General features: G+C 37.9%; 2 protein-coding genes across 4 annotated transcripts in view; one reads left to right on the forward strand and one right to left on the reverse strand.

Moving 5' to 3' along the window:
* The first annotated feature begins 1,690 nt into the window (after window positions 1-1,690).
* On the forward strand, window positions 1,691-13,693 carry LOC108696625 (small integral membrane protein 24). Its single transcript, XM_018226158.2, has 4 exons — window positions 1,691-1,806; window positions 9,111-9,246; window positions 10,644-10,679; window positions 13,087-13,693. Exons 1-4 carry the CDS (start codon window positions 1,746-1,748, stop codon window positions 13,226-13,228), a joined length of 375 nt encoding a protein of 124 aa, XP_018081647.1. The 5' UTR covers window positions 1,691-1,745; the 3' UTR covers window positions 13,229-13,693.
* Window positions 13,694-17,528: 3,835 nt separating this feature from the next.
* LOC100301952 (uncharacterized) overlaps window positions 17,529-24,549 on the reverse strand; it is an 86,676-nt gene continuing 79,655 nt past the window's right edge. For 2 of the 3 annotated variants that reach the window (XM_041583268.1, XM_041583247.1), the window contains exons 10-11: window positions 23,245-23,330; window positions 17,529-22,186 (exon numbers count right to left, since the gene is read on the reverse strand). In XM_041583268.1, coding sequence (XP_041439202.1) covers window positions 22,169-22,186; window positions 23,245-23,330 — 104 coding nt within the window. In that variant the 3' untranslated portion in view covers window positions 17,529-22,168. 3 annotated transcript variants of the gene reach the window in all.

The raw sequence follows: 24,549 nt of genomic DNA on the forward strand, positions 1-24,549 counted from the left end.
GATGGGGAAGTCCGATCGTACGATGATTCGTACGATTGGATCTTTGCGCCTATGGCCAACTTAAACTTTGTTATTGCCAGGAATGCTCCGCTGTGGATCGCGTAGTTTAAAATCCAAGATGGAGGTGCCCATGTCCACATACTAATGTCATTGCACTGCGCTTTTTAGTGGAAAATCTAAATAAAAAGATGCATCAGACTCGTGTTCAATGTTTGAATATAGGGCTTGCTTGCTAAAGTTTCTTGGTGCTCCTAAATAGCTATTCTACCATGACCTCCTGCTTTGACTTTACTTCTTGAGAAAGGGCCCTGTGCGGCCCGAAACGTTGCCATGTTTTTGAAGTCTGCAATGAGCCAATAAAAGTCACTTTTTGCATTATCAAAACTGAATTGTGTGCTACAGCTACTTTGGACTTTGTTGACTTTGCTTCTTTGCCTGCCCCAATTTTTTAGCTGAAAAAAGATTACAAACTCTGTTAACCTTTTGGATACCACAAATTGATCTTTTCCTTCATACAGCTTCCTTCTTGGTCCCGACTTCAACTTGAAGTGCCACTAGGCCATGACAGTTATACTGTATAAGTGATATTGTGTAATGCAGGGGTGTCTAAAAGGTAGATTGGGATGTACCAGTAGAGCTTTAGTTGGTTATCAGTAGATCTCAAGACACTGTCAAAAAACTGTTTGACTAAATTACACTTCTGTCTTATTCTTTTCATGATATATTTATTCTATATTGTATATTAAATATTTATTCTGAGAAATAGTTGTTTTTTAACTATAGTAATATAAATTCTCTAATAAATCAATATAATATTAAAGTAATATTTTCCATGGAACAGAATGCTAACACTGATATTATGGATGTAGATTATAATGGGACAACATTAAGAAAATTAGACCTCACATTAGAAAAGTATGGGTCCTATTAAAACATACACTTATCTAAACATTCCATGAGCATAAAGTATAAAGCTAAAGAGTGGTAAGTATACTAATACTTTTATGTAATTCCTGGTATCTATATGGTGCCTTGTTAGATGGGACCATACAAAGTTTGAGAGCATAGGTGGGCTTGGAGTTAATACTGAGCAGAATTTCTATATCCACTGCCAATTTTTTAACCAGTGTTAACCCTCTAAAAAAACGTTAAAGCTATACACATTTGTAGCAGTAGTGTAACTTCGAAGTTAAGCCGTTTTACTACTAAGCAAGCTTTCTGTACACGGCTTTTGATGCCATTGATGATGAAAAATCAGTCAGTGTATCGCAACTTTTACAACTATGTGAAAAGTAGAACTGGCTATAATTTACATTAGTTTAGCTTGATAAAAGGCCAAGGTAGGCCTGACATTTTGCAGTGCTTTGCCAGCCTAATAAATGTTTGCACATTATGCATATACTCTATTAATGCATATAGGAGTGCTATAATCACAAAGGATAATAACTTTATCTTACACAACTATAGAGAGCAGGACATTAAAGTAACATCCATGAATGCAAACGGGGAATGTTACCCACCTAAAGTCTACTTTGCATGGACAGCAATGAGTTAAATAGTTACTAAAGCTCATAGGCAAGGTAATGGATTTTACCCCGAAGGTGTCATAAAACTGCTGATAACTAAGACATTAATAAGGAGGAGGAGCCATATGAGGGCACTATATGTGGGAAGAGGAATTTGTTCTTTGGTAAAAGTTCCATCTGCAGTTCTTCACTGTGCCTGGTACCTCTCTGACCACCATCATGTCGAGGTTTTTCTCCGTTGTGATTGGGATTATTCTAGTTTTTTCTGCAATGGCACAAGGTAAATATTTAAACTTGTTGTAGTTTCTTCCTGCCTTTTCTTTTGGAAGGGAGAAAGTTTTCCTTTGCACACCTGTTAAACTAATCCTTGTGCCACAATTTAGCTGCTTATTTCTTTTTGCTTGCCATTCAGCTGTGATACAGGCACTGTTTATTGTATTTATATAAGATGTGAGCTGTTTCTTTTAGGTCTGGGAACTCAGAAGGGACAGTCTCAGTAATGTTACACTTTGATTCACAATATTTATATTTCCGCAAATATGAAGTTTACACAGATCAATAAGTATATATATTAGCCTCCTGTTCAGTAATGTGTAGCAACAACCTGCTAAAGAAGCCAGTTAGTGTTAATTCCAGGCTTTCCCTCTCTCTATCATGCATTTTCAAGTATTCTTTGTTTTCCACGCCACAGCACATTATGCCTTGCTTCCCAGCGGTAATAGGTATAAAAGCACAAGCAATAAAGACATTAAATGCTACAGTGGCACTTTGTAAATGCCTTCTTATGAGGACACATTTGTACTTTGTACTGTAAATGTCTTTTATAGCTTATGTTGTATGACAAACAGATTGCAGAAGAAAACAATATACTGCTATATTATAAAAAGGCAAAATCAATTTGAAAATAATCTTGTAGTTCGTAATTCTTAAGGCAAAATCAATTTAAGAATTACGAACTACAAGATTATTTTCAAGTATTATAACAATTGTTTCACTCATTTCAAAAAACTTGGGCATTATAAAAAGCACAAATCCCCAGTATCCCCAACGCATAATAAATGAGAGATAAAGGTTAATATGCTGGGGCAATGCAATATTTATAAATGAAATGCAATGGCCTGGGCAATGGCATACTCATTACCGTATACATGCACAGCTACTGTTCTTGTCATGCTCAGTCCATTAATAGTATATATATATATATATATATATATATATATATATATATATATATATATATATTCCATATCCCGAAATCTGTTATCCAAAATACTCTGAATTACTGAAACAGAATGGGTAGACTTCATTTTATCCAAATAATCAAACCTTTTTCTCTGTAATAATAAAACAGTAGCTTGTACTTGATGCAAGCTAAGATATAATTAATCGTTATTGGAAGCAAAACCAGCCTATCAGGTTAATTTAACATTTATATGATTTTCTAGTAGACTAAAGTTATAAAGATCCAAATTATGGAAAGATATGTTATCTGGAAAACCCCAGGTCCTGGGCATTCTGGCTAATATGTCCAATGCCTCTATCTTGTGATATATAGCGAGAGGCAATGTGCATTGCTACTCCAACTACATTAAACAGTGGATAGTGGCAGTGTATATGTGTACCCCAAGTACACTATACAATGAGAAGCAAAGAGCACTTTCACCCAAAATGCATTTTACAGTGAGAGGCCTTTTTTGTACTTTGTACATGGCGCTGGTGAAATTTAGATGACCCCTATGGTTTCTAGAAACCCAAACATATAAATAGCTGATACAAGTTTTCAATGCTGACAATTCAGCTCCTACAAACACAATATATCATCTGCATTTTGTACGTAGTGATGGGCGAATAAATATGGCAGACATGAATTTGCAATGAATTTCCACATTTCTCTGCAATAATATTAATTTGTGACACATTCGTCTGCGAAAAATCCAGCAAAAACAAAATTGACACGGACATAAAAATTGACGTGCATGAAAATTATTCGGACGACAGTTGACTTTAATGCATTGGACCAAATAGTCTTGCGTATAAAAACACTTCAAAATGTACACGCGTCAAAATAATTTTGCAATTTTTTTGCTGTTTCACTAATTTTTCAGAGAAGCAAAACTGCACAGATTCGCCCATCACTATTTGTAATCAAAAAGTAATAGTAATAAAAGCTTATAAACAGTAAGTTTATCCCCTAATCCTAATATATATACATAGTACATTACATTTTTCATAAATAAAAAGTTGCACTTGGACAGAAACCAATAGCAAGGAATGAAAACAAAGCCTTTTTGTCTCTAAAATTCTATATCTCCCTGCACTACTGCACATTTATCCAATATATATTTTAAAGGAGAAGGAAAGGCTAAAATTAAGTAAGCTTTATCAGAAAGGTCTATATAAATACACCAGTAAACACTCAGGGGCAAATTCACTAAGCCGCGAAGCGCCGAACGCTAGCGTTAATTCGCTAGCGTTTGGCATTTTCGCTACTGCGCAGATTCACTAATGAACGCTGGCGTAGTTTCGCTAGTGTTACTTCGCAACCTTACGCCAGGTGAATTTTCGCTAGTGACGAAACTACGCAAATTCACTAACTTGCGCAGTGTACTGAACGCTACCTTTTATGCTAGACTTCCTTCGCCACCTCAGACCTGGCGAAGTGCAATAGAGTAGATAGGGATTGTTTAAAAAAAAGTCAATTTTTTTTCTAAGTCCCAAAAAAACGCTGGCGTGTTTTCTACATGATGGCTGATTGCTGAAAAAGATCGAAAATTTTTTGGGGCTCCCCTTCCTCCCCCCTACATTTCCTGACTCATGGCAACTTACCTAGACAGTGGGCACATGTATAGGGCAAAATAAAATTTTTATTTGCTGATTTGAAGGTTTTCTAGGCATTTGTAGTGCAGATACGTGTTCCTCCATTGAAATTTGAATTTCGCGCCGTATGCAAATTAGCCTTCGCTAGCATAACTTCGCTTTATATAGCGAATCAACGCTAGCGCAACTTCGCAACCTTACGCTACCCCTGTGCGCAACTTCGGATTTTAGTGAATTGGCGAAACTACGCCTGGCGAAGTGCGGCGAAGTTGCCCCTCAGAGTGTTCTTTCAAAAGAAACACCACATTTATTTCCTTCTATTGCAGGGATCCCCAACCTTTTGAAACCGTGAGCAACATTCAGAAGTAAAATGAGTTGGAGAGCAACACTAGTATGAAAAATGTTCTTGGGCTGCCAAATAAGGGCTGTGATTGGCCATTTAGTAGCCCCTATGTGGATTGTCAACCTACATTGAGACTCTGTTTGGCAGTGCACCTGGTTTTTATACAACCAAAACTTCCCTCCAAAACAGGAATTTAAAAATTAGCACCTGCTTTGAGGCCACTGGGAGCAACATTCAAGGGGTTGGAGAGCAACATGTTGCTCACGAGCTACTGGTTGGGGATCACTGTTCTATTGTATACACATGGGCTTCTGTATCAGACATCCTGTTTTCAGTTTAAACCTCCAGGGCAGGGCTTGAGTATGCTCAATTTGCTCCTCTCCCCCTCCCTCCTCCCATCCCTGCTGTAATCTGAGCTCAGAGCTGTAAGTGAGCAGGGAGAGACTCAGGCAGGAAGTGATGTCACACCAAGGTTATATGGCAGCTTCTATCCTAAACAAACATAGACAGTGTCTAGAGCTGTTTACTCAGGTATGGTCAGGGCCGCCATCAGGGGGGGGACAGGGGGGACAAGCGTACCGGGCCCGGGCATGAAGGGGGGCCCGGCAGCGCTGCATTTTTTTGAAGATCCGGGCCCCCCTTACGAGCGCCCGAGCCGTACGTCTTGCCTCTTCAGTGCCGAATGCGGAAGTGCCGAAAAGCCGAAGCCGATGCGACGAAAAGACCCGAAGTCACGGAAAAAGCCGAAGTCCCGAAGTCACGAAGCGCCGAAAAGACCCGAAGTCACGAAAACAGCCGAAGCCGAAGTCCTGAAGCAGCGCAAAGACCCGAAGTCACGAAAACAGCCGAAGCCGAAGTCCTGAAGCGGTGAAAAGACCCGAAGTCACGAAAGGAGGCGAAGTTGAAGTACTGAAGCCATGAGTTCAATTCTACTGAACACCAGTTTGTGTTTTTTTTTTTTTTTAATCCCCTGGCCACCAATGTATTATTTTAATATTCTATAGGCCCCTGCCACCAATCTTTTTTTAAAACTTTTGTTTTTGGGGCCCCAATTTTTTTTTTAACTCGTAAGGGGCCCCTTGCCACCATTGTTTTTTTTTGGGTTTTTTTTTTAAAAAAAAAATTAATTTTCTTTTTGGTGGCCCCAAATTTTTTTAACTTGTAAGGGGGCCCCTCCCTGCCACCAGTTTTTTTTTTTTTTCAAAAAAAAATAATTTTTTTTTTAAATTTTTTTTGGGGCCCCAATTTGTTTTTAACTTGTAAGGGGGCCCCTGCCACCATTTTTTTTTTTTCAAAAAAATTTTTTTTTCTCCAAATTTTTTTTTTGGGGCCCCAATTTGTTTTTAACTTATAAGGGGGCCCCTGCTGCCAATGTTTTTTTTTTTTTCAAAAAAAAATTAATTTTTTTTCAAATTTTTTTTTTGGGGCCCCAATTTGTTTTTAACTTAGAAGGGGGCCCCTGCCACCAATGTTTGTTTATTTTTTAGTTTTTTTTACATTTTTTTTTGTTGGGGCCCCAAGTTTTTTTTAACAGGGGGCCCCTGCGACCAATGTTTTTAAAAAAAAAAAAATTTTAATTTTTTTTTTTTGGGGCCCCAATTTTTTTTATAAGGGGGCCCTGACCATCAATAGCTTTTTACAACTTGTGTGGGGGGGGGGTTACTTTTTTAGCGCTGATGTCTGTGTGGTCTTTTAACTGCGATGTGGGCGGGATATGGGGCGGAGCTTGGTCGTCAGTGTGGGCGGGGCCCAGGGGGCCCCAAAAATTTTGTTGTACGGGGCCCCGTGATTTCTAATGGCGGCCCTGGGTATGGTAAAGCATTCTGCAGAATAAATATAGCATTCTAGCTTGCACTATTGTGGCTAATATGTTGGCAATAAACTGTCTTGGAGCTTTCCTTCTCCTTTAAAGAGAGCATTTTCTCACCTACATTGGAAACTCAACAGAAGTGCTCCACAGACTTTTACAGCTTTGGGGAGGATCTTTCAGTTGGAAAATAGAGGGAGGGGTATCTTAGAGAGTGCTTGTACAGACTAGTCCAGGGAAATTACCTTGTGCTTTTGTCATTGTGTTTGTTAGTGACAAATGTTATAATGGAGTATATTTTTGGTAACATTTTTTTAAAAAACCAATGCGGGGATTTCTCATTTATTTTCTAGTACTATTGCTATTCTGCCTGATTGCTTGCTCCTTCAGCCAAAGTCTGTGCTTTTGTTTGAATTGAATTTGTTAAGTATTGTAGGCTCCAAGTTAATAGTCTTTAAAAATTAATAAAAAATTAAAGTCAAAGATGTGTGTAGTAATTCTGGTATTTCGACTGTGTTTTCCTTCCAAAATACAGTGTCAAAATGTGTTATGTTTCTGGGTTATTGAAAGTTGTTTCAATACTGCAGTTTCACCACGAGATGGCATTGTTCTTCTCTTGCTATATACTGAGATTGTATTAATGCAAGATGCCAGAAAATATGTCAACAAAAAAGTTATGTCAACTGATACAGGGCATTTATTATAAATCATCATATCAGCATCCAGCCATTAATAGCAGTAGAAAAAACAGTTGCGGTGGAGCAGGGATGGAAACATAAAATCAGTGAAATGTAATATGCATTATATATTGGTGGGACCACAGAACAGCAGTTTGAAGTGTGGCAAAACTTTAAATCAGGGCAGTGTTGGACTGGCCCACCGGCATACCAGGAAAAGTACCTGTGGGCCCAGGTGTCAGTGTGCCCTCATGCTGCTAAACATTTAGCCTATTTCATGGCCATTCCCTATTTCTATGAAGCTTAATAGATGGAATAAAAGTTTATAGTATGTAAAGAATAGAGACTAAAAGAATAGAGGTTGAGTGAGGAGAGGAAGAATAATATTACTGAGAGTGGGCCCCTGGTCTAAGGTTTTTGGGTGGGCCCCTGGTCTAAGGTTTTTGGGTGGGCACCTGGTGTCCCAGTCAATTAATCAGGGTATGATTGTGCCAGCAGCCATTATCTAGCCAAAAAAATTACCCCTCCTCCTGATTGCCCCATTGTGCACTGGTGTGACTCGTTTTGAAGAGACAGAACTTTGCCAAATTTTTTGACGCTGGCTGCTGCTGACTGCTGGCACAGGTACATGGGGCAAACAGGAAGGTGGTTATTTTATTTGGTCGGATGATGGCTACTGGCACAGGTACACGGGGCAATGAGGAAGGGGTTAATTTTATTTGACTGGATGATGGCTGTTGGCACAGGTGCATGGAGCACTCAACAAGGGGGGTAATGTTATTTGGCTGAATGATGGCTGCCAGCTGGCACGGGTACAGGTCTCTAGCTTATATCCCGCCTTCCGAGCCAAGTAAAAAACGTAAAAGAAATTAAAAATAAATTCCCGTTTTCGCCCCCTATTGATTGTGCCCTTGGTGAGTGCCTACACTGCCTACCCCTTGTTCCTGCCTTGCTGCCATACCATATTCAATCTCATTCCCATGTAACTCCAGCCTAAAGACCAGTGGTGTAAATAAGGGCCCCCGCCGCCAGGGTCTGAAGGGAACTTATAGTTTGAGCTGATGCTGCTCACATCTCCCCAGTCACCTGGAATAAACCAGTTGTGCTGTGTGTTCCATTGTGGAATTTATGGCCATATTTGATTTATTATTTTACTGAAACTACACAACGTAGAGGAGGCAAAGAGAGAGACAGGCAGCATTGGGAAAAAAGAAATGTATGTGGTATTCTGCTTTGGTGAGGTAATGCATTTCTGCAGTGATCTTACTAGCAAGTCTGTGGTTATTGGCATTTTCATGGCCATTTCTGCAGTGATCTTACTGACAAGTCTGGGGTTAATGGAGATCCCATGACCATTTCTGCAGTGATCTAACAAGCAAGTCAGGGTTTAATGGAGTTCTCATAGCAATTTCTGCAGTGATTTTAATGACAATTCTGGGTTTAATGGAATTCTTATTGGCCATTTCTGCAGTGATCTTACTAACAAGTCTTGGGCTAATGGAGTTCTCATGGTCATTCCTGCAGTATTTGTAATGACATGTCTTGGGTTAATGGAGTTCTCATTGGTCATTCCTGCAGTTATCTTACTGGCATGTCTGAGGTTAATGGAATGCTCATGGACCACTACTGTTGTGATCATCAGGTCATGAAATGCAGGTGCCACAATCATGTCATGAAATGGTGGGGGCACAGTGTCTGTCTTCTTGTGCACTCGTTTGGGCTTTCCTTTTCTGGTAAAGTGTTGGGAGATATTCATCTGCCAGCCAGAGTACTACTTCGTTAGGTCTCTGATGGGGAGGGGAACCCCTAAACTTTAGTATTGCCACTGCCAAGGACACATTTTTACTACACCAAGTTTGTGAACTGAATTTAATGTCTGTGACTATGTCTGTTATACTGTATGTGAATTTACATTTCTGCTGTAATTACTTTTCTTGCAGGTGCAGACAAAGCCTCTTCTGGAGGAAAGTCATACACCCTTCAACCCTGGCTGCTGGGCCTTACTGCTGTGGTTGTTTTCCTGTTCATCGTTTTCATCTTGCTGATTGTTAACAGAATGTGGTGCAAAAAAGAGAAGTGAGAACTACAAGTATACATAATTTACACCAGCTAATAAACCAAAAACCCCAAACGCCAGTATTATTTTTAAAACATTTTACATTGATTAGGATAATGAAACTGCCATTCCTTTGCTGTTAATTGTCCTCTAGATCAGCCTAGTTCTTAAAGCTCTTAAAGCTATTGCATTGACCTTTTAACGTTGTAACCCTTCTTTAGTCTTCCTCTAGTTGAAATGAAAACTGCTATAGAGGTACTGTATATAACTTTTTAATGCTGGTTCTATACTCCAGGTTAATATATTGCATTTTGCATTGGGCTCTCCCTGGGACATAATTGGATCACACATGCAAAATTGCACTGATTAAATTAATTTTCCCATGTTCGCATATTGGTCACAAGGCAGACGTGTAGACCTCCAAATAAGTGATTCTAAAGTGATTCTATTTATAACATAATTTAGAAACATCAAACTAGATTTATCCACAATGAAATTTATCTACTTTGGATTTCCCTGTCCACTATGCTGTAGTTTCCATTTTGCCTAGGTTATATTGAACAATTCAGTGGGTTTAAATGATCAGTTCAGATGTAAAGCCCCAAAACATTTTAAAATGTTTACAGCATCATGTTCAACTGTCAAGTATCAACTAGTTTTACCATTTTACTCCATATTATTTCTCATTCCTGTTTTAAACAAACACCTCAGTTTTTCATTGCTGAAAGGATCATATAGACTCTGAGCATCAAAGGTCATTTATTATTATTATTATTATTATTAATAATAATAATAATAATTAATAATAATAATAATGTAGTTTCCTTATAATCATATTTCCCATCATTCATATATTAGTTTATAATAAAATTCATTACTGTCTTACCTGGCACCCTTATTCAAAAAAATATTGAGTTAACCAGGCATGCTGCGCCAACAGTAATAATAATAATAATAATAATAATAATAACACAAGGGTAGTTTCCTTATAAGAACATTTCACATCATTTACTGTCTCTATTAGTGTACAATACAATTGACTGAAACAATAGCATTATTGTCTTACCTGTCGCCCTGACCCAGTAAATTATTGGCTAACCTGGCACGCTGTTTCAACAGTTACCTCTCTACCTATACTTATATATCAATACTAAACTAACTGTAGATCTTGAGATCACTATAGCTTGGATATTATGTTTGGTCAATAAGTCATTCAATAGAATCAGCCATCTCAACATTAACTGGCAGGGCATTCCTCAGCCTCACTGCCCTTCCTGTGAAGAACACCTACGTTGCTTAAAATAAAAATTCTGTTCCTCTCCTTCTTTGTTCTTTTCTATGTAAAAAAAACATCTATCTGTCTTTATTGTACTGTAATGTACTTTTTTGCAGGTAATTTTGTTTTCTGGTTTTACAGGCAAAGATCCAATGAGGAGAACCCCAAAGAGGAAAGGTAAGGACATTCCACCATGCTAACACAGTAATGTACACTGAAAAGTATTCTATTGAGTATAGTGGAAACCGCCTCTCACAACCGGTACAGGTTGGTCTGAAAATGCTAACTAGAATGCGTTTAGACCAACAGTTTGAGCAGATTGCATTTTAGTAACTGGCAGGTGTCACAGGAGGTTATGGGTATTTTTCTATCATTATAGATAATTAAGTAGCTTCCATTTAGACAAAAGTGAAACGTGCCCACTGACAATCACTTAAAAGTCCCCATGTAGTGTATTCCTTTTCCTCCTCCCAATCAATCCTATATAAAATATAATTTTTAGTGGTTCACTTGCTGTGTTCAGATATGTAAAATCTGTCCAAATGTGCACTGCTATACAGGAGAAGGTAAGCAGATGGTGCACACTGAGTAGGGTAGGTTGTGGAAGGAACAACGATAGCAGGTATTTATATTGGAGCTCTAAATGGACAAATCTATGGCTTGACAATAGAAATAGGAGGGCCATCGTATAAAGTAGGGGAGATGTACAAATTAAAGTTGATTCAGCAGTTTCTGCTCAGATACAATATGAGAATAATATTTTACCATATGAAGACCCATAAAGAAATTGACAGCAGTTCATTCTGTCTTGAGAAATATTTCAATAACATAATGAAAAATATGTGGCTGTGAGTGGGAAATCTTTTCGGAGCATGCTATGTGTCCACTCCTCCCTGTGTGTCCTTGCATTTCACTTTAAAATTCTTGCAGCTTCATAATAAAGATATTTACATAGTAACATACGTTGAAAAAAAGACACTCGCCATTTGAGTTCAACCTCTTATGTTTAAGTGAAAGCTGACTAGATGCTAGTCTGCTAGCAAAAAAAAAAAAAACACCCAAAGCCTCTCCAATTCTCCTCAGAAGGTGGAAAAATTCCTTCCTGTACTAAGATGGCAATCGGGCCAGTCCCTGGATCAACTTTGTACTAAGAGCTATTTTCAGAAGCCCAGTATTTGTCCCTCGCAAAAAACACCTTCTTAAAGCCAGTGCAACTAATTCAAGGAGAGAATCCCACAACTTCACTCTATAAAAAAACTCTTTCCAAATATTTTAAGATGGAAACTCCTTTCTTCTAATCAAAATGGATGTCATGGTATATATAGATATTTATGTTTATATATATATACATAATTATCATATATCCTCTTAAGTGCCTCATCTCCAGCATAAACAACACCAACTTGGCAAGTTTCATAATAACTGAGACTTTCCATTTCCTTTTTCCTTTTAGTTGTGCTTCTTTTGACTCTCTAATTTCATAATGCCCCATTTGACCACTTGAGACCAAAACTTTATGGCATATTCTAGGTGGGGTCTTACATGCACTCTTTAAAGGTGACATTTGACCCTCTCCTCCCATGAATCTATGCCCCTTTTAATGCAGCTCACGACCTTGTATGTCCTTGCAGTTGCTGACTGGCATTGCTTGCTACAGCTAAGTTTATTCTCTAAAAGAACCCCAGAGACTCCTTCTCCATTATGTATTTGCCTAGTGCAGTCCCATAGGCTCGATTTTTGCATTGTAAGTTGTCTAGGAGATTCACAGAGCAATGTGTAAACGTTAACGCTGACAGCCAACAATCCACTTGCTATATGCAAAACTGAAAAGCCAAAATATGTGTCCCAACCAATAATATAGTCAGTAGGAGAAATATCGGTAACAAACTCAGGCCATTTTTAGTCATTTTGTTCTCTTTTCAACTAGTAGCAGGGGCACTCCACCAACGAGGACCAACGAGACACTCGCCTCAGGCGGCAGCGCCCCCTGGTTGCCAGGGACGGCAAAGATGCCACTCCTGGTAACTAAGAGACGCATTTCTGTTTTTCAAACTGGAAATTCGGCTCTAGAAGAAGAAGGCAAAATGAAGACCGCCTCAGGCGGCAAAATGGACAGGATCGCCCCTGACTAGTAGACATATAAAATTATAAAGAAAGGGATGAAGTAAAAATAATAATTAGTACCTTTCCCAGAATTTTAACATAATTGGGCCATGTACTGGATGTGCAAAATTGGACCAAGTTTATGAATTGTTTGCAAATGTTTACAATCTGCACCTGTGAAGTACGGGATCCAACATTGGTTGGATATTGGGGTTTGCCTACAAGCCTTTTTTTGGGTGAGATACATCTATCTCAAAATTGAGCAAAGACAGCCCTGTACTTACCACCTGGTAAAGCATGCCTTACCAGGCTTTATTGCATAAGAGTGTGATGCTCTCTTCATGCTCTTGTACCACTGTAGCACTTGCACTCCAGGGATCAGTATATGACCCCTATTATAGTTTGTTAACAATTGTGAGCAATATAATGGCTGTGTCTGTAACATAACTCCAATAACTGTGGATTTATTACTCTCATTTAGGGTAGAAATTAATGCTTATGAAAATAAAGCAATGGAAAAGGATGACGACGATGAGGAAAAGGGCAAGAAGAAAGAGCAGAATAAAAAGGAGGCAAAGTGGGAGGAGGATGAAAAAGAGGATTCCAAAATCACTGCCATGTGACTTAAATAGCCACTACCATTTCCTGGCTAATTTATTTTGCAAAAGTTTTGGGCAGTACAACGCTTGCAGTGTTTTAAACAATTAAGGATATATGTAATAAAAGTAGTAAACAGATTTTTTTTTGCACACACCAGAACAAAAAAAGTAGATTTTTGTTTTGTATAGTGTATTTTTAAGGCCTACTTAAAGGTGACGTATTTCTTCCCAAACAAAATTTGTATTACTTTTGTGCAAAGGAAAAATTGCTCACATTAATGAATCATCTTTGGCATTGTAGTATGGCCTTCTTCTCTGCACTGATTATTCTCATTTCCTGTAGCTTTAAACTTTACTGTCCTTAAATAAATGTTGCGTTCCTAAATATTATTTTTACTATCCATTTACTCATAATTGCAAGCAAAAATTTTTTTTCTTGTGGAATGTATACTTAAGCTTTACTCTGAAATAAAGTTGACTTTTTCTGAACCATGTTTTTCTGAAGTAATGTTTTCATTCTAGAGCAACGGCTACATGTGCTTATGAAACTCCAGCAAGAATCCCAAGCAGAAGACATTATGTAATTCCTCAACTGAGGGGACTAATTTACCGACATAGATACAAAATTGAATTAGTGAAGTTGCAACCGGACAATTGCTTGAAATAGACTGATGCAATGTAGACCCTATGTTGATATGTTAACCCTGTAGTTTACCATTGGATTGTCAGAAGCAGTCTTCTGGAAAAAATCTAAAATTTACAGTACTTTGGCTGTCATTCTCTTCCTGAAAACAGGTGTTAAATTCTGTACCATAGACCCATAAAGAATTAGGTATGGCAGGATGTGCTGCATATGCAGGTAAGATCCTGGAAGTCACTGTGTTGTTTATATGGGGGTTGCCAGGAGCCACAGTAGCCCTATACTGAAAGGGGGATTGCTAAGACTCATATATCCTTTAATGCTGGGTCATGTCAGAAGTTACAGTACTATTTTGTGCTTGAAGTTCCAGTGCGGTAATGTAACTAAAGGGGGGTGGGCCCTGGCGAGGGACGTGCAGCCAGGCCCCCGCCCCCTCCGTATGCCCAGAATCAGCCCGGATCTCCGCCGGAGTCAGTGGCGCACAAGCTGCCGGGGGGCCCAGAGGGGGTGCAGGCCCTGGCCCAATCGCACCCACTGCTCCGCCGGTGGTTACGCCACTCTTCCAGTGTTATTTTATGCTGGGGGTTGTCAGGAGTCACAATAGCATTATATGAGTTACTCCTGCCATCAATATGTCGCCTGCAAACAGTGTATTCTACAGCATGACTGTCCAGTTATACCCCTGTTGTATTTGCTCCCCAACAAATATTGTATCCAGCTATATGCATGTCTTGCTTTTACTGAAATGTATTTTCAAGCTGTGATGCAAAGGGGTCATAATATTACAGATGTATTATTATTATTAGTATTATTGCATGCCTTTTTAATAAGAAAATTAATGTTCCTTTTAATTGTGGTGGGCAAAACACCAAGATAATGGTTGCTCTCCATGTCATTTGATGCCCACAACCAACAATGACATGGTGGAACGAAGTATTTTATAGATACAGTACCTGCATCTTATTTTGCACCAAAATAATTTATGTGCGCATCTACACATTGGCATACAAATGCATGTATTTTAACACTATCTAACAGCATTTTTGTGCATGTGCATTGATCTATTGCTGCTGCTTGTAGCAGAGTTAGGTGCTACAGACTGACCAGTCATCTAAAAGCAAGACAGTGAGATCCCAAATACTGAAATGGTTTAAAAAGAAAATGGCTAAAGTCCTGGTCATAAGCCAGCTGTGATTCGCACTTGCAAACATGCACGTAATCACTACTGAACAGATGGCAAAGTTGGCACAAACTTACACCAAAAGGCTCAAAGATTGCACAATCTTAGTTTGCCATTTCCCTAGAAACAGGGTACAGAAAGGTTAGTCACCAATAGAAATGCATTTTAACGATCTTTCCAGATGTAGTAACTAAAACCTGAACATTTGGTTTATATTGCTCTATTAATAATGCTTTTATAGGTGCAAGTGAAAGGAAGGAAAGCTTTGCACCTTTTAAACTTTAGCTCTACTGTTTGACTGCAATGCAATGCCCAGAGACAGGAGATTCAAAGCTGATGTTCCATTTCACAGAGAGCATATCTGTCTTTACAGCAAGGTATTTAGTGAGGCCAATTGTGATAGTAGATGGCGTGCAGTGATGCATTCCAGATGGCTGTCCATCACCCAAATAGCAGTTTGTCCAGTGTAACTGAGGTCATGCAGTATGCAGTAATTTCTACTAGTTGCATTATCATTTATGCATGCAGCCACAGAAAGACCCTCCACATACAATATATACCAAGTCACATGTCCAAGCAGTACAAATATTAAATAAAATTTGAAAAAGTTCAATTTGCACCAGCAGTTTAAAACTGAAGCCAAATATACTCCAGCAGCGAAGCTGGATGTAACCAGCAGCATCACAAATATGGTCACCCAGCAGGAGATACGAGACACCTTATTTACAAAATCAGTGGCACCAATTGTCGTGGTTTTTTTTGGTTGCCCACAATTCAGTGTTTTTTTCCCCAGAATTACAGAATAACTGCCTATACACGCTTATTATGCCATTAATACACCAATATGTACACAAAGTGGTGTCTGTTTTCTCTGTTTTCGAATGCCTTCAGTTCTGGCCTACCATGTAAATAATTGTAAATAATAATGTAAATAATCCAATTTCCGTAAAGCTACCCACTAAGGGAACCTTAAAATTACCATCACATCCACTTGTGCCCTTGTATACTATTATAATTAATACTATCAGAGCATACCGGATGGGCACATTGGCATTCCCTGCAAGTAGTCTCTAGGAGTATACATGGCTCTTTTCTCTTACTGACTGAACTGTTTTGCTTCATCTGCACTTGAAGCAGAATTGCCAGCTAATATCCTCTTAGGAAAATATACATTAATTTCTGTGAACATTATAAAAAAAGGAATTTTAATTTGTTTTATATAATTTAGTGGTATCTACCAACCATATATGAGGAGTGTACTTTCCCTGCAGCTTATAGTTTACAAGGGTTGTTCATCTTGAGAGTGATATTCTGAGAGAATTTGCAATTGGTTTTAATTTTTTATTACTTGTAGTTTTTGAGTTATTTCGTTTTTTATTCATCAGCTCTCCAGTTTGCAGTTTCAGCAATCTGGTTTCTAGGATCTAAATTACACTAGCAACCATGCACTGATCTGAATAAGAGACTGGAATATGAACAGGAGAGGGTCCGAATAGAAAGATTAGTAAGAAAAAGTAGCAATAACAATAAATTTGTAGACCCCCATTTGAAAGCTGATAAGAGTCAGAAGAAAAGGCAAATTAAAAAGTTGCATAGAATTCACAACTCAAATGGTTCCTAATTAAAAAAAAAATGTTAATGGAAAAAACTCGAATCAGCGAGTTTGGGGTTAACAACCCCGAAAGCTCGAATCACTCGAATTGATTGAGGTTTTTGAGTAAAACCCTCAGAAAAAACTCAAACATCACGAAGGCTATTAACATCTTCAAATGGTTCAAGGGACCTTTTTTGGAATTGAGCTATTCCAGGGCTATAATAAATCTCGAAAAATTGCAGATTTTTAATCCGAAAAAAATCAACTCGAAAACTCGAATTTTAGAACAAAAACCCAACTCGAACGTTAATAAATCTGTCTCTTAAAGTTAATTTCAAGGTGATCCCCCCTTTCATATAATATTAATTTTGTTTTACTTCTTTTTTAACATGTTATGATGACACTAGTGTCTAAAGACATATAGGCACAATTTCTATTCCCCCATTAATGCTTCCTTTTTCTTATCTTTCCCTTATCCTTCTTACTGGTTCCTATCCTCCATGTGTTAGGAGGTGCTGCTGAGATTAGAAAGAGAATACTTCATTTGACCTAACTTGTGTCTATCTACCTGAGATAAACTGCTTTCTGTGCATACCAGCCTTGTGATTTCATCTATTTTGCAAAAAATATTTCATAAAGGTCTCAAGAGAAGGTAAACTGCTATTACAACAGTTTGAGCTGAGGCTTTTTCTGTGTCCAAATGAGACACCAGCTAGGAGGTGGGGGGGGCATCCTCCGCTTCCCCCACCTGCCTCTCTTGAAATAAGCACCGCCTACACACAAGCTCACACAAATTGTACATTCACCAGACACCACATGTTCATGACTCCCACTTTTTGACAACAAAAAAAACCCATAAAACTGCTGAGGTTTTTGTTCTTTTTTTTTATATATTTTTATGCATATTTTCTGATTGCTTACAAAAGAAACATTTTGTCCATTGTTAAAAAAATAGGGTAACGCATTTCCTCCCCCAAAAATCCCAAAATAAAACAACAGAAGAAAGGAGATCTCTATGCATGAAAAACTATACAGATTAAAAACCCAAGTATTTAAAATTCAACAAAAAGTAATCACCCATTGTTTAACCTAAATGCAGTCAAAATTGATTGCAATGTTTTCATGAAGTCCCTTTCAACAGCATTGAGGTTGATTTTAGCCCTATAAAAGTTTTGGGGAGAGGAGTACCCTGAATTTGGTTTATTAACGGAATACACAAATCTTGCTCCTTTTCACCCTTGCAGACCCACCCCATACCTAGTAAATATGATCCGTGGCAAGTTAAGGGGCACATCCTCTCCCCATTCACTCACAGGGTTTAGGACACACAACAAGTTGCATATATTTGGAGGCTTTGGAAGACACTATAGAAAAAATGCAGAAAATATTTGTATAATGTTTGCCACATATGGGAATGGGAAGAGGACAAGTAAGAGATGAAATGTAAAACTGTAGGTTAATAAGGTCAGGATCACACAGTCCTGGGTTTATATATTTCATGTAATAATAGGGTGAAGACTGAGATGCTGACATTTATTTACATATACCATAATGAAGAATTTGGAAATTTAGGGAGTAAGGTGATTAAGAGAAGCAATACAAGAAAAACAAGGATTGTAGCTAGCAATTGGTTTCTAAACTACCTTGAAATATGCTTTTCTGTAAGCATCCTATAACAAAGGGAAGAATGTAAAAAGCAGCAATAAAAATCAAATATAAAGCCAAGACTGAATTAGTATGATGTAAGAGAGAGGCAGTTAACCTGACTTATTACTTTAGACTAAAGATCTGCAATATACTAAAAATGAGACTAGGGCACTCTTGGCTCACCTGAGAGCCTGCTTAAAAAGGCTCATCAACTCTTTATGAGTGGCCCAGAATTAGCTTACTTAAGTATATCCATTGGCCCTACAGCCCATGCAGCATTTTGACCTTCGTTGCACCCTTAAGGGAGAACTATAGCAGCCGCTTCCTACAGTAAACTCACTTTCTGTCCTTTGGAATAAGACATTTTGATATTGCCTCTCAGAATACTGGGGTAGTCAAAATGCTGAATGTTCAGTAGGCCTTTTTCCTAATGGCAGTTGCTGGTAGATGGCATTATCAACAGTCACAACTCTAAATTCCCCCTGTCCCCTTCCATTTTCCTACTCATTGATTTGTAAACTGCTGCACTGAAGATGTACTTGAAAATGTCCTTAGAAGCTCTGCATGTGCTACACTTCTAAGGACTATAATATATACCCCACAAGGAACCCACAATGATTACATATTCCAGCTTAAAGTCTGAAGCTAAATAAAGGCTACAGCTTTTTGAATGGTTGTGGGTTAATACTGCATCACATCTACAAAACTTAACACCTCTACACAATTTTTTAAAAATGTTCAACATAAAAAACCCAGGACTCGGAGGCTCAAATGTGTAGCAGCCATTTGTGTTGGAGTGCCATATTGGGCTAGGCATATGAAGAGCATAAAGTCAGCTTTTGGGGACCAGTATTGAAATATACTGTATATTAGGTAGGCTTAAGCATAGGCTATTATATGTTTCATATAAGCTAAGATATACTTCTTAATATTTAGCAACTTTAGATAAGTTGGGTAGCATAAACTGAATATAGCACTTGCACATAATACCTACTTTCTAAAATGATAAAATGTAACAAAATATTACAAAATATATCTCTTCAAAACCATGAACCATGTTTTTTTTTAAACTTCCAGAGTTTGCCAATAAAGTGCAAATTACTATATAGAAAAGCACATGAAAAGAACAACACAGAATGAAAGCAATGTGACGGTATTGTTCAGAAAAAGTGTAGCAGCCAGAAGACCAATGGCGCAATCTCCAGGTAAAGCTCAAAACTGGGTGCAGAATTGTGTCTTGTAAATAGCACAGGCATTGCTTGCACCTGCTCATATAGTTATACGGTTTGGATTTGAATCCAAAGGAAATCGTCAAGTTTAGCTTTTTGTGTATCTCCCCATATCACTGACCCATAAATTCGATTAGCTATGAACTAATCTGCTAGTTGCACATGATCTGAAGCATATGATGCGAGGGAGGCGGCTACTAGAATCAGCCTTGACCTGGCAGTAGAACCATAGATACTTGATATTATGCAAGGTAATGGTTGTATAAGCCCACATCCATGTCCTGCCCTTGTGGACCCATTACTTGCAGATGTGATTTACATCCTTTTGCATCCAATTTACAAAATAAAATTTTTTGTTTTTCCTGAATGTGTGTGTGTGTGGGGGGGAAATCTGAGAAATAATTATGGCACATTGTGCTAATTATTGTGCCAATTAATTTGCATTTTCCACTCTTTTAGTAAATATGGCCATTTATTTGCAAAAAACTGCTTACATACAATCTTATACTGAATTGCTTATGTCTGGCACAATTTTAGTTCACAAAACCTTCACATTGTTTTACCTGTGCACAGCTCAAGTCATATATTGTGCTAAAAAACATATATTATATACTGGCAAAAATATGCATTACTACTACATTACTATATGGTGAGCTCAGCAGATATCCCAGCAGCCCCGCCAGAAATTTTAATAAGCAAACTACAAGAAGCAAAACCCACTGCAAACGGGGCAAACACAGGTCAAATTTGCACCGAGGCAGTAACCCATATCAACTAATCAGCGATTAGGTTTTTCCATCCAGGTGCATGTAGAACAATAAAACAAACATTTGATTGGTTCCTGTGGTTATGCCCTGTCAGGGTTCCCTAATAAAAATATTGCAAGCCTTGACGTGGTTAAATACATAAAAATTGGGAAGCAGTTCATTGCATGAACTACTTAGAAATAGGCTTCAACATACAAAGTCACGCATCAGCAATAGTGATTTTCACCGTTGCTGCTTAACCTTACTCTAGTACCTAAATGCCACATACACCAGCTCAAGCCTGTTTAATGTTAACAGCCTCTCTCTGAATGAAAGATTGATGGGGTATTGGAAAAGTGCTGGATCATAAAGGAAGTGGGAAAAGCAAGGAAAACGTTAACATAAAATAAAACCATTAACTGTTTAATGTCTGTACATATTTTATATCTTCTGTATACTGAATAATAGCATGCAGCAAATGAGCAGTGGTTATTTCATCATTTGTCAGAAGGCAAGGCACATAATGTGATAGAAAATTCCGTGCAAATAAGGGAAAAAAAAGATCATTTGTACATATTTAATGCTATATATATATTTATATATATTGACACTTTACTAGTGTTTTTTTGTTTTTCTCTTCAAATGCTATACAATTTTTTAAAATCTTTCCAACAAACAGCAGCACACCACGCAGCCCCACATTTTAGTTATCCCATGAGGGGATCCTTACAGCTGCTCTTACATCTAAATACAGACATTTTCTTGGAGGATCCCCTAATTTCTGGTAATTTACAATATGACATGAAAAAAGTACTAACATAGCCAACAAATCTGAATAAAAGAATTTTGTCTTATGACCATGTTGGAACTTTCTACTGGCCACAAGGATGTTCCCATAGGGACAGTATTCCACAAAGCCTTCGTTAAAACTTCTTACCTCTATAACCTTTTACAAGACTAGTTGTAATCAGGTTTTCATCCATGGCAAATGGGAATAGGCATTTATAAAATCCATATACAAAGGGCATAGTGCAATATATAAATCTGCCATGCAGGTCTTCAGCCAAAAGCTGGCTAGATGATCTCAGACTGGGTGTGCAGGAGAAAGCACCATGCAGGTCATTTGGCTGAGTGAGCAGGGCCGTCACCAGAAAAACTGAGGAGAAGAGCTAGAGATAGAACGTCTAGTTGCATATGACTAAGAGGGCCTCTGTCATAATAAAGCACTGACTACTACGCTATAAATAATAGTCCACTCTTGCCTTACATACACTGGGAAGCCAACAGAGAAGTGTATATTTGGGAAGTAAACCTTAGGCCCTCTATCTTTCCAGTCCCCCTTCAAGAACTTTTAGAGGGCAACAGATGTATATATACTGTATATATATATATATATATATATATATATATATATATATATATATGTATAATGTGTGTGCACAGACATACAGACATCCACAGTAACAGTTTAAAATAGGCATTGAGTTTAACACTTGTAGTTTTTGACAATAGTGTTATTGCATTAATATGTTAGTATCTGTTACATATGTATATGTACATATATATATACTGTATCATATCTCATAATAATATTTCTGACTTGAAAATGGGGGCAATTTACGCCATATCCCAATCTACCCTGCGTGCATGTGTTCTGTTATTTTGTAGCTGGATAGAGGGTAGAATATGGATTACATTTCTCTCATCATCACCCTGCTGTGTTTTGTTTGACATTCAAGGCCATCCCAGAATAAGTAAGAATATCTGTCTTCTTCTTGCTTTTCTGTTTCTCCCCAGAATTTCTCAGTTTTTGTAAGGTGGGGTTGTTTTTGCCTCTTTGCAAAAGAAGTTTTTTTTTCTCCTCCATTGTCCCTGGGATTTGTGTTCCGTATGACTGGCTTTAATAAAGCAGTGATGGGTCAAGGTCACTATCCAAGGTACCAGGACTGATAAAATAAAGAAAGATAAAGATTATTTATTAGTAATAAACAATGCTATATGTAATTCCTTATATATAGTTTCTATTTTAGGTCTAATAATCACAGATGATAAAAGGCAGCAATATAGGCATCACAACCTTTTTCTATTGAGGGATGAAGCACTACTTATTCACAAAACATAATAAATAATTGCAAGGAAAATCCCTTTGAGCAAAGCAAAACATTTTCAAGCTTCACATATTCTAGCATTAGAATGATGTAGTTCTATATGTAGTAATATAGTAATTAACGATGTGGCCAATAAAGATTTTAGTTCAAATAATTTCTATATAGTGTTTTACTGAAACCCGTACAAGACCTATATGAAACTGGCTGCAATTTGCTCTAGCAGCTATAAAGTCCTTCCATTATTTTACTGTATGATAATATATACAGTATTTATATACAGTCATATAACAGTGGCCCTTTCTCCAGTGTCAACAATTAACCAAGACAATTTTGTTTTATTATTAAAGGGGTGGTTCACCTTAAGTTAACTTTTAGTAGCTTAAAGAATGGCCAGCACTAAGGTACTTTTCAATTTGTTTTAATTATTTATTTTTTTATAGTTTTAAAACAATTTGCCTTCTTCTTCTGACTCTTTCCAGCTTTCAAACTCTAAAAAACAAATGCTCTGTGAGGCTACAAATGTATTGTTATTGCTACTTTTTATTACTTATCTGTCTGTGTAGGTCCTCTCTATCCATATTCCAGTCTCTTATTTAAATCAAGCCATGGTTGCTGGGGTAATTTGGACCTTAGCAATTACATTGCTGAATAAAAAGTGAAATAACTCAAAACCACAAATAATAGAAAATGGAAACCAATCACATATTGTGTCAGAATGTCACTCTCTACATCATACTAAAAGTTTTTCTCTGGTGAGCTCTAATCTCGCATTTTGATAAATCTACCACTTATCTTACATAAACCCAGCACAGAGAAGTGATATAAGGAAATGTTTTTAATGTCTTTCTTGGGTTCTTTCGAGCTTCTAAAGTCACCTCCTTTATTTCCTGTCTTACTTGTGCCTGATATATGCTCCCAGGTTCACGGGGTCCAAGTCCCACAAATGATCGGTTGGTTGGTGGTGTACTGGGGGCAGAGTATGCTGTGGAGAAATTGAATAATGTAAGTATATTGTACTTGTAAGGGAAGGTAATAGAGTTGTACAAATGATATTATTTACTTTTGTTCATTGCATATTCACACTTGCAGGCCCATGAAAGCAACTACATAATACTGCAATCATACTATTGCCATACAGTAATACAGAAGCTTTTCTTTGGTCTTTTACCTCTTGCATCTTTAGGCTATTAGCATGCCCTATTCATAGCCTCAAAAAAAACATCACAATGAAAGGAAAAAGAGTGAACATTTTTGCAAAATTTTTGACAACATTGAAAGATTATATAACAGTGTAAAGAACACATGGATTACACAGTTGCATGAAAGAAACAAGATGTTATGACTGACACACCTTTTGTTTTTTATAGATAATTGTCCTACATTAGTTATTTCCATATTTACTTTGGCTTCGTGGAGTTTATTTATTGATAGTTGTGCGGCATTATTATTTACAGTTACTGTTTACAATCTTTCATGTGCCCTAGCAATTTGTTAATCCATCCAAAGATGGGTGATTATTTTTTTAGTATTAGTTAACTAGTTGCAATTATGTGTAATTGTATTCTCCTGGGTCCAGAAGTGTCCAATCTCTCTGTCCCTATACTTGCAGGCGTGAATTATTCCAAAGTGTACCATATACTGTAGAAGTGATGTGAAAGGGGTTACACAAAAAGGTGAGACACAAAAGGGGGATCTGGCAAACTGCTTGTCAGACTCTGCTGGGGTTTGATCCTAGGACCTCCTGGTTACTAGCTGCATGCCCTAACCACCAGGCCAGGGGAGCTGCCAGCATGTTTCTATCTACAGTATACATCTGCTAGGTCCCATGATTAGTCATCATACCCCAGCATCCTGATTGGTGGGTTGGGGTCTGCCAATCAGGGGTGATCCTGCCCTATATAAGGCCAGCCCTCCTCATCCTCCTTGCCTGAGCATTGGCCTATGACTTGCCCCTAGCTCTGGTTTCCTGCTCCAGCCTGTACCTAGTACCTTGTACTTTTCCTTGCCTACTCTGAACCTTACTCTGCCTTGTCTGCCTTGACCTTGCCTTGTCCGACCTTGTTCTTGCTTTCAGTTCTGTTCTGCCTTATATCTTGTAGCTTGCCCTATATGTTTCCCTGTCCTGCCTATGTCTTTCTCTTCCTTGCCCTACCGTACCTGTCCAGTCCAGTTCTGTTCTACATTAGGGTTGCTACCTTTCT

Source organism: Xenopus laevis, chromosome 1L (assembly GCF_017654675.1).
Source record: "Xenopus laevis strain J_2021 chromosome 1L, Xenopus_laevis_v10.1, whole genome shotgun sequence".
NCBI lineage: Eukaryota > Metazoa > Chordata > Amphibia > Anura > Pipidae > Xenopus > Xenopus laevis.

Excerpts from the sequence above, each read along its gene's own strand:
- LOC108696625 (XM_018226158.2), top strand. The coding sequence starts at position 1,746 with ATGTCGAGGTTTTTCTCCGTTGTGATTGGGATTATTCTAGTTTTTTCT. Across the intron at positions 1,807-9,110 it reads TTTTTCTGCAATGGCACAAG|GTGCAGACAAAGCCTCTTCT; the intron begins GTAAATATTTAA and ends CTTTTCTTGCAG. Across the intron at positions 10,680-13,086 it reads GAGAACCCCAAAGAGGAAAG|GGTAGAAATTAATGCTTATG; the intron begins GTAAGGACATTC and ends ACTCTCATTTAG.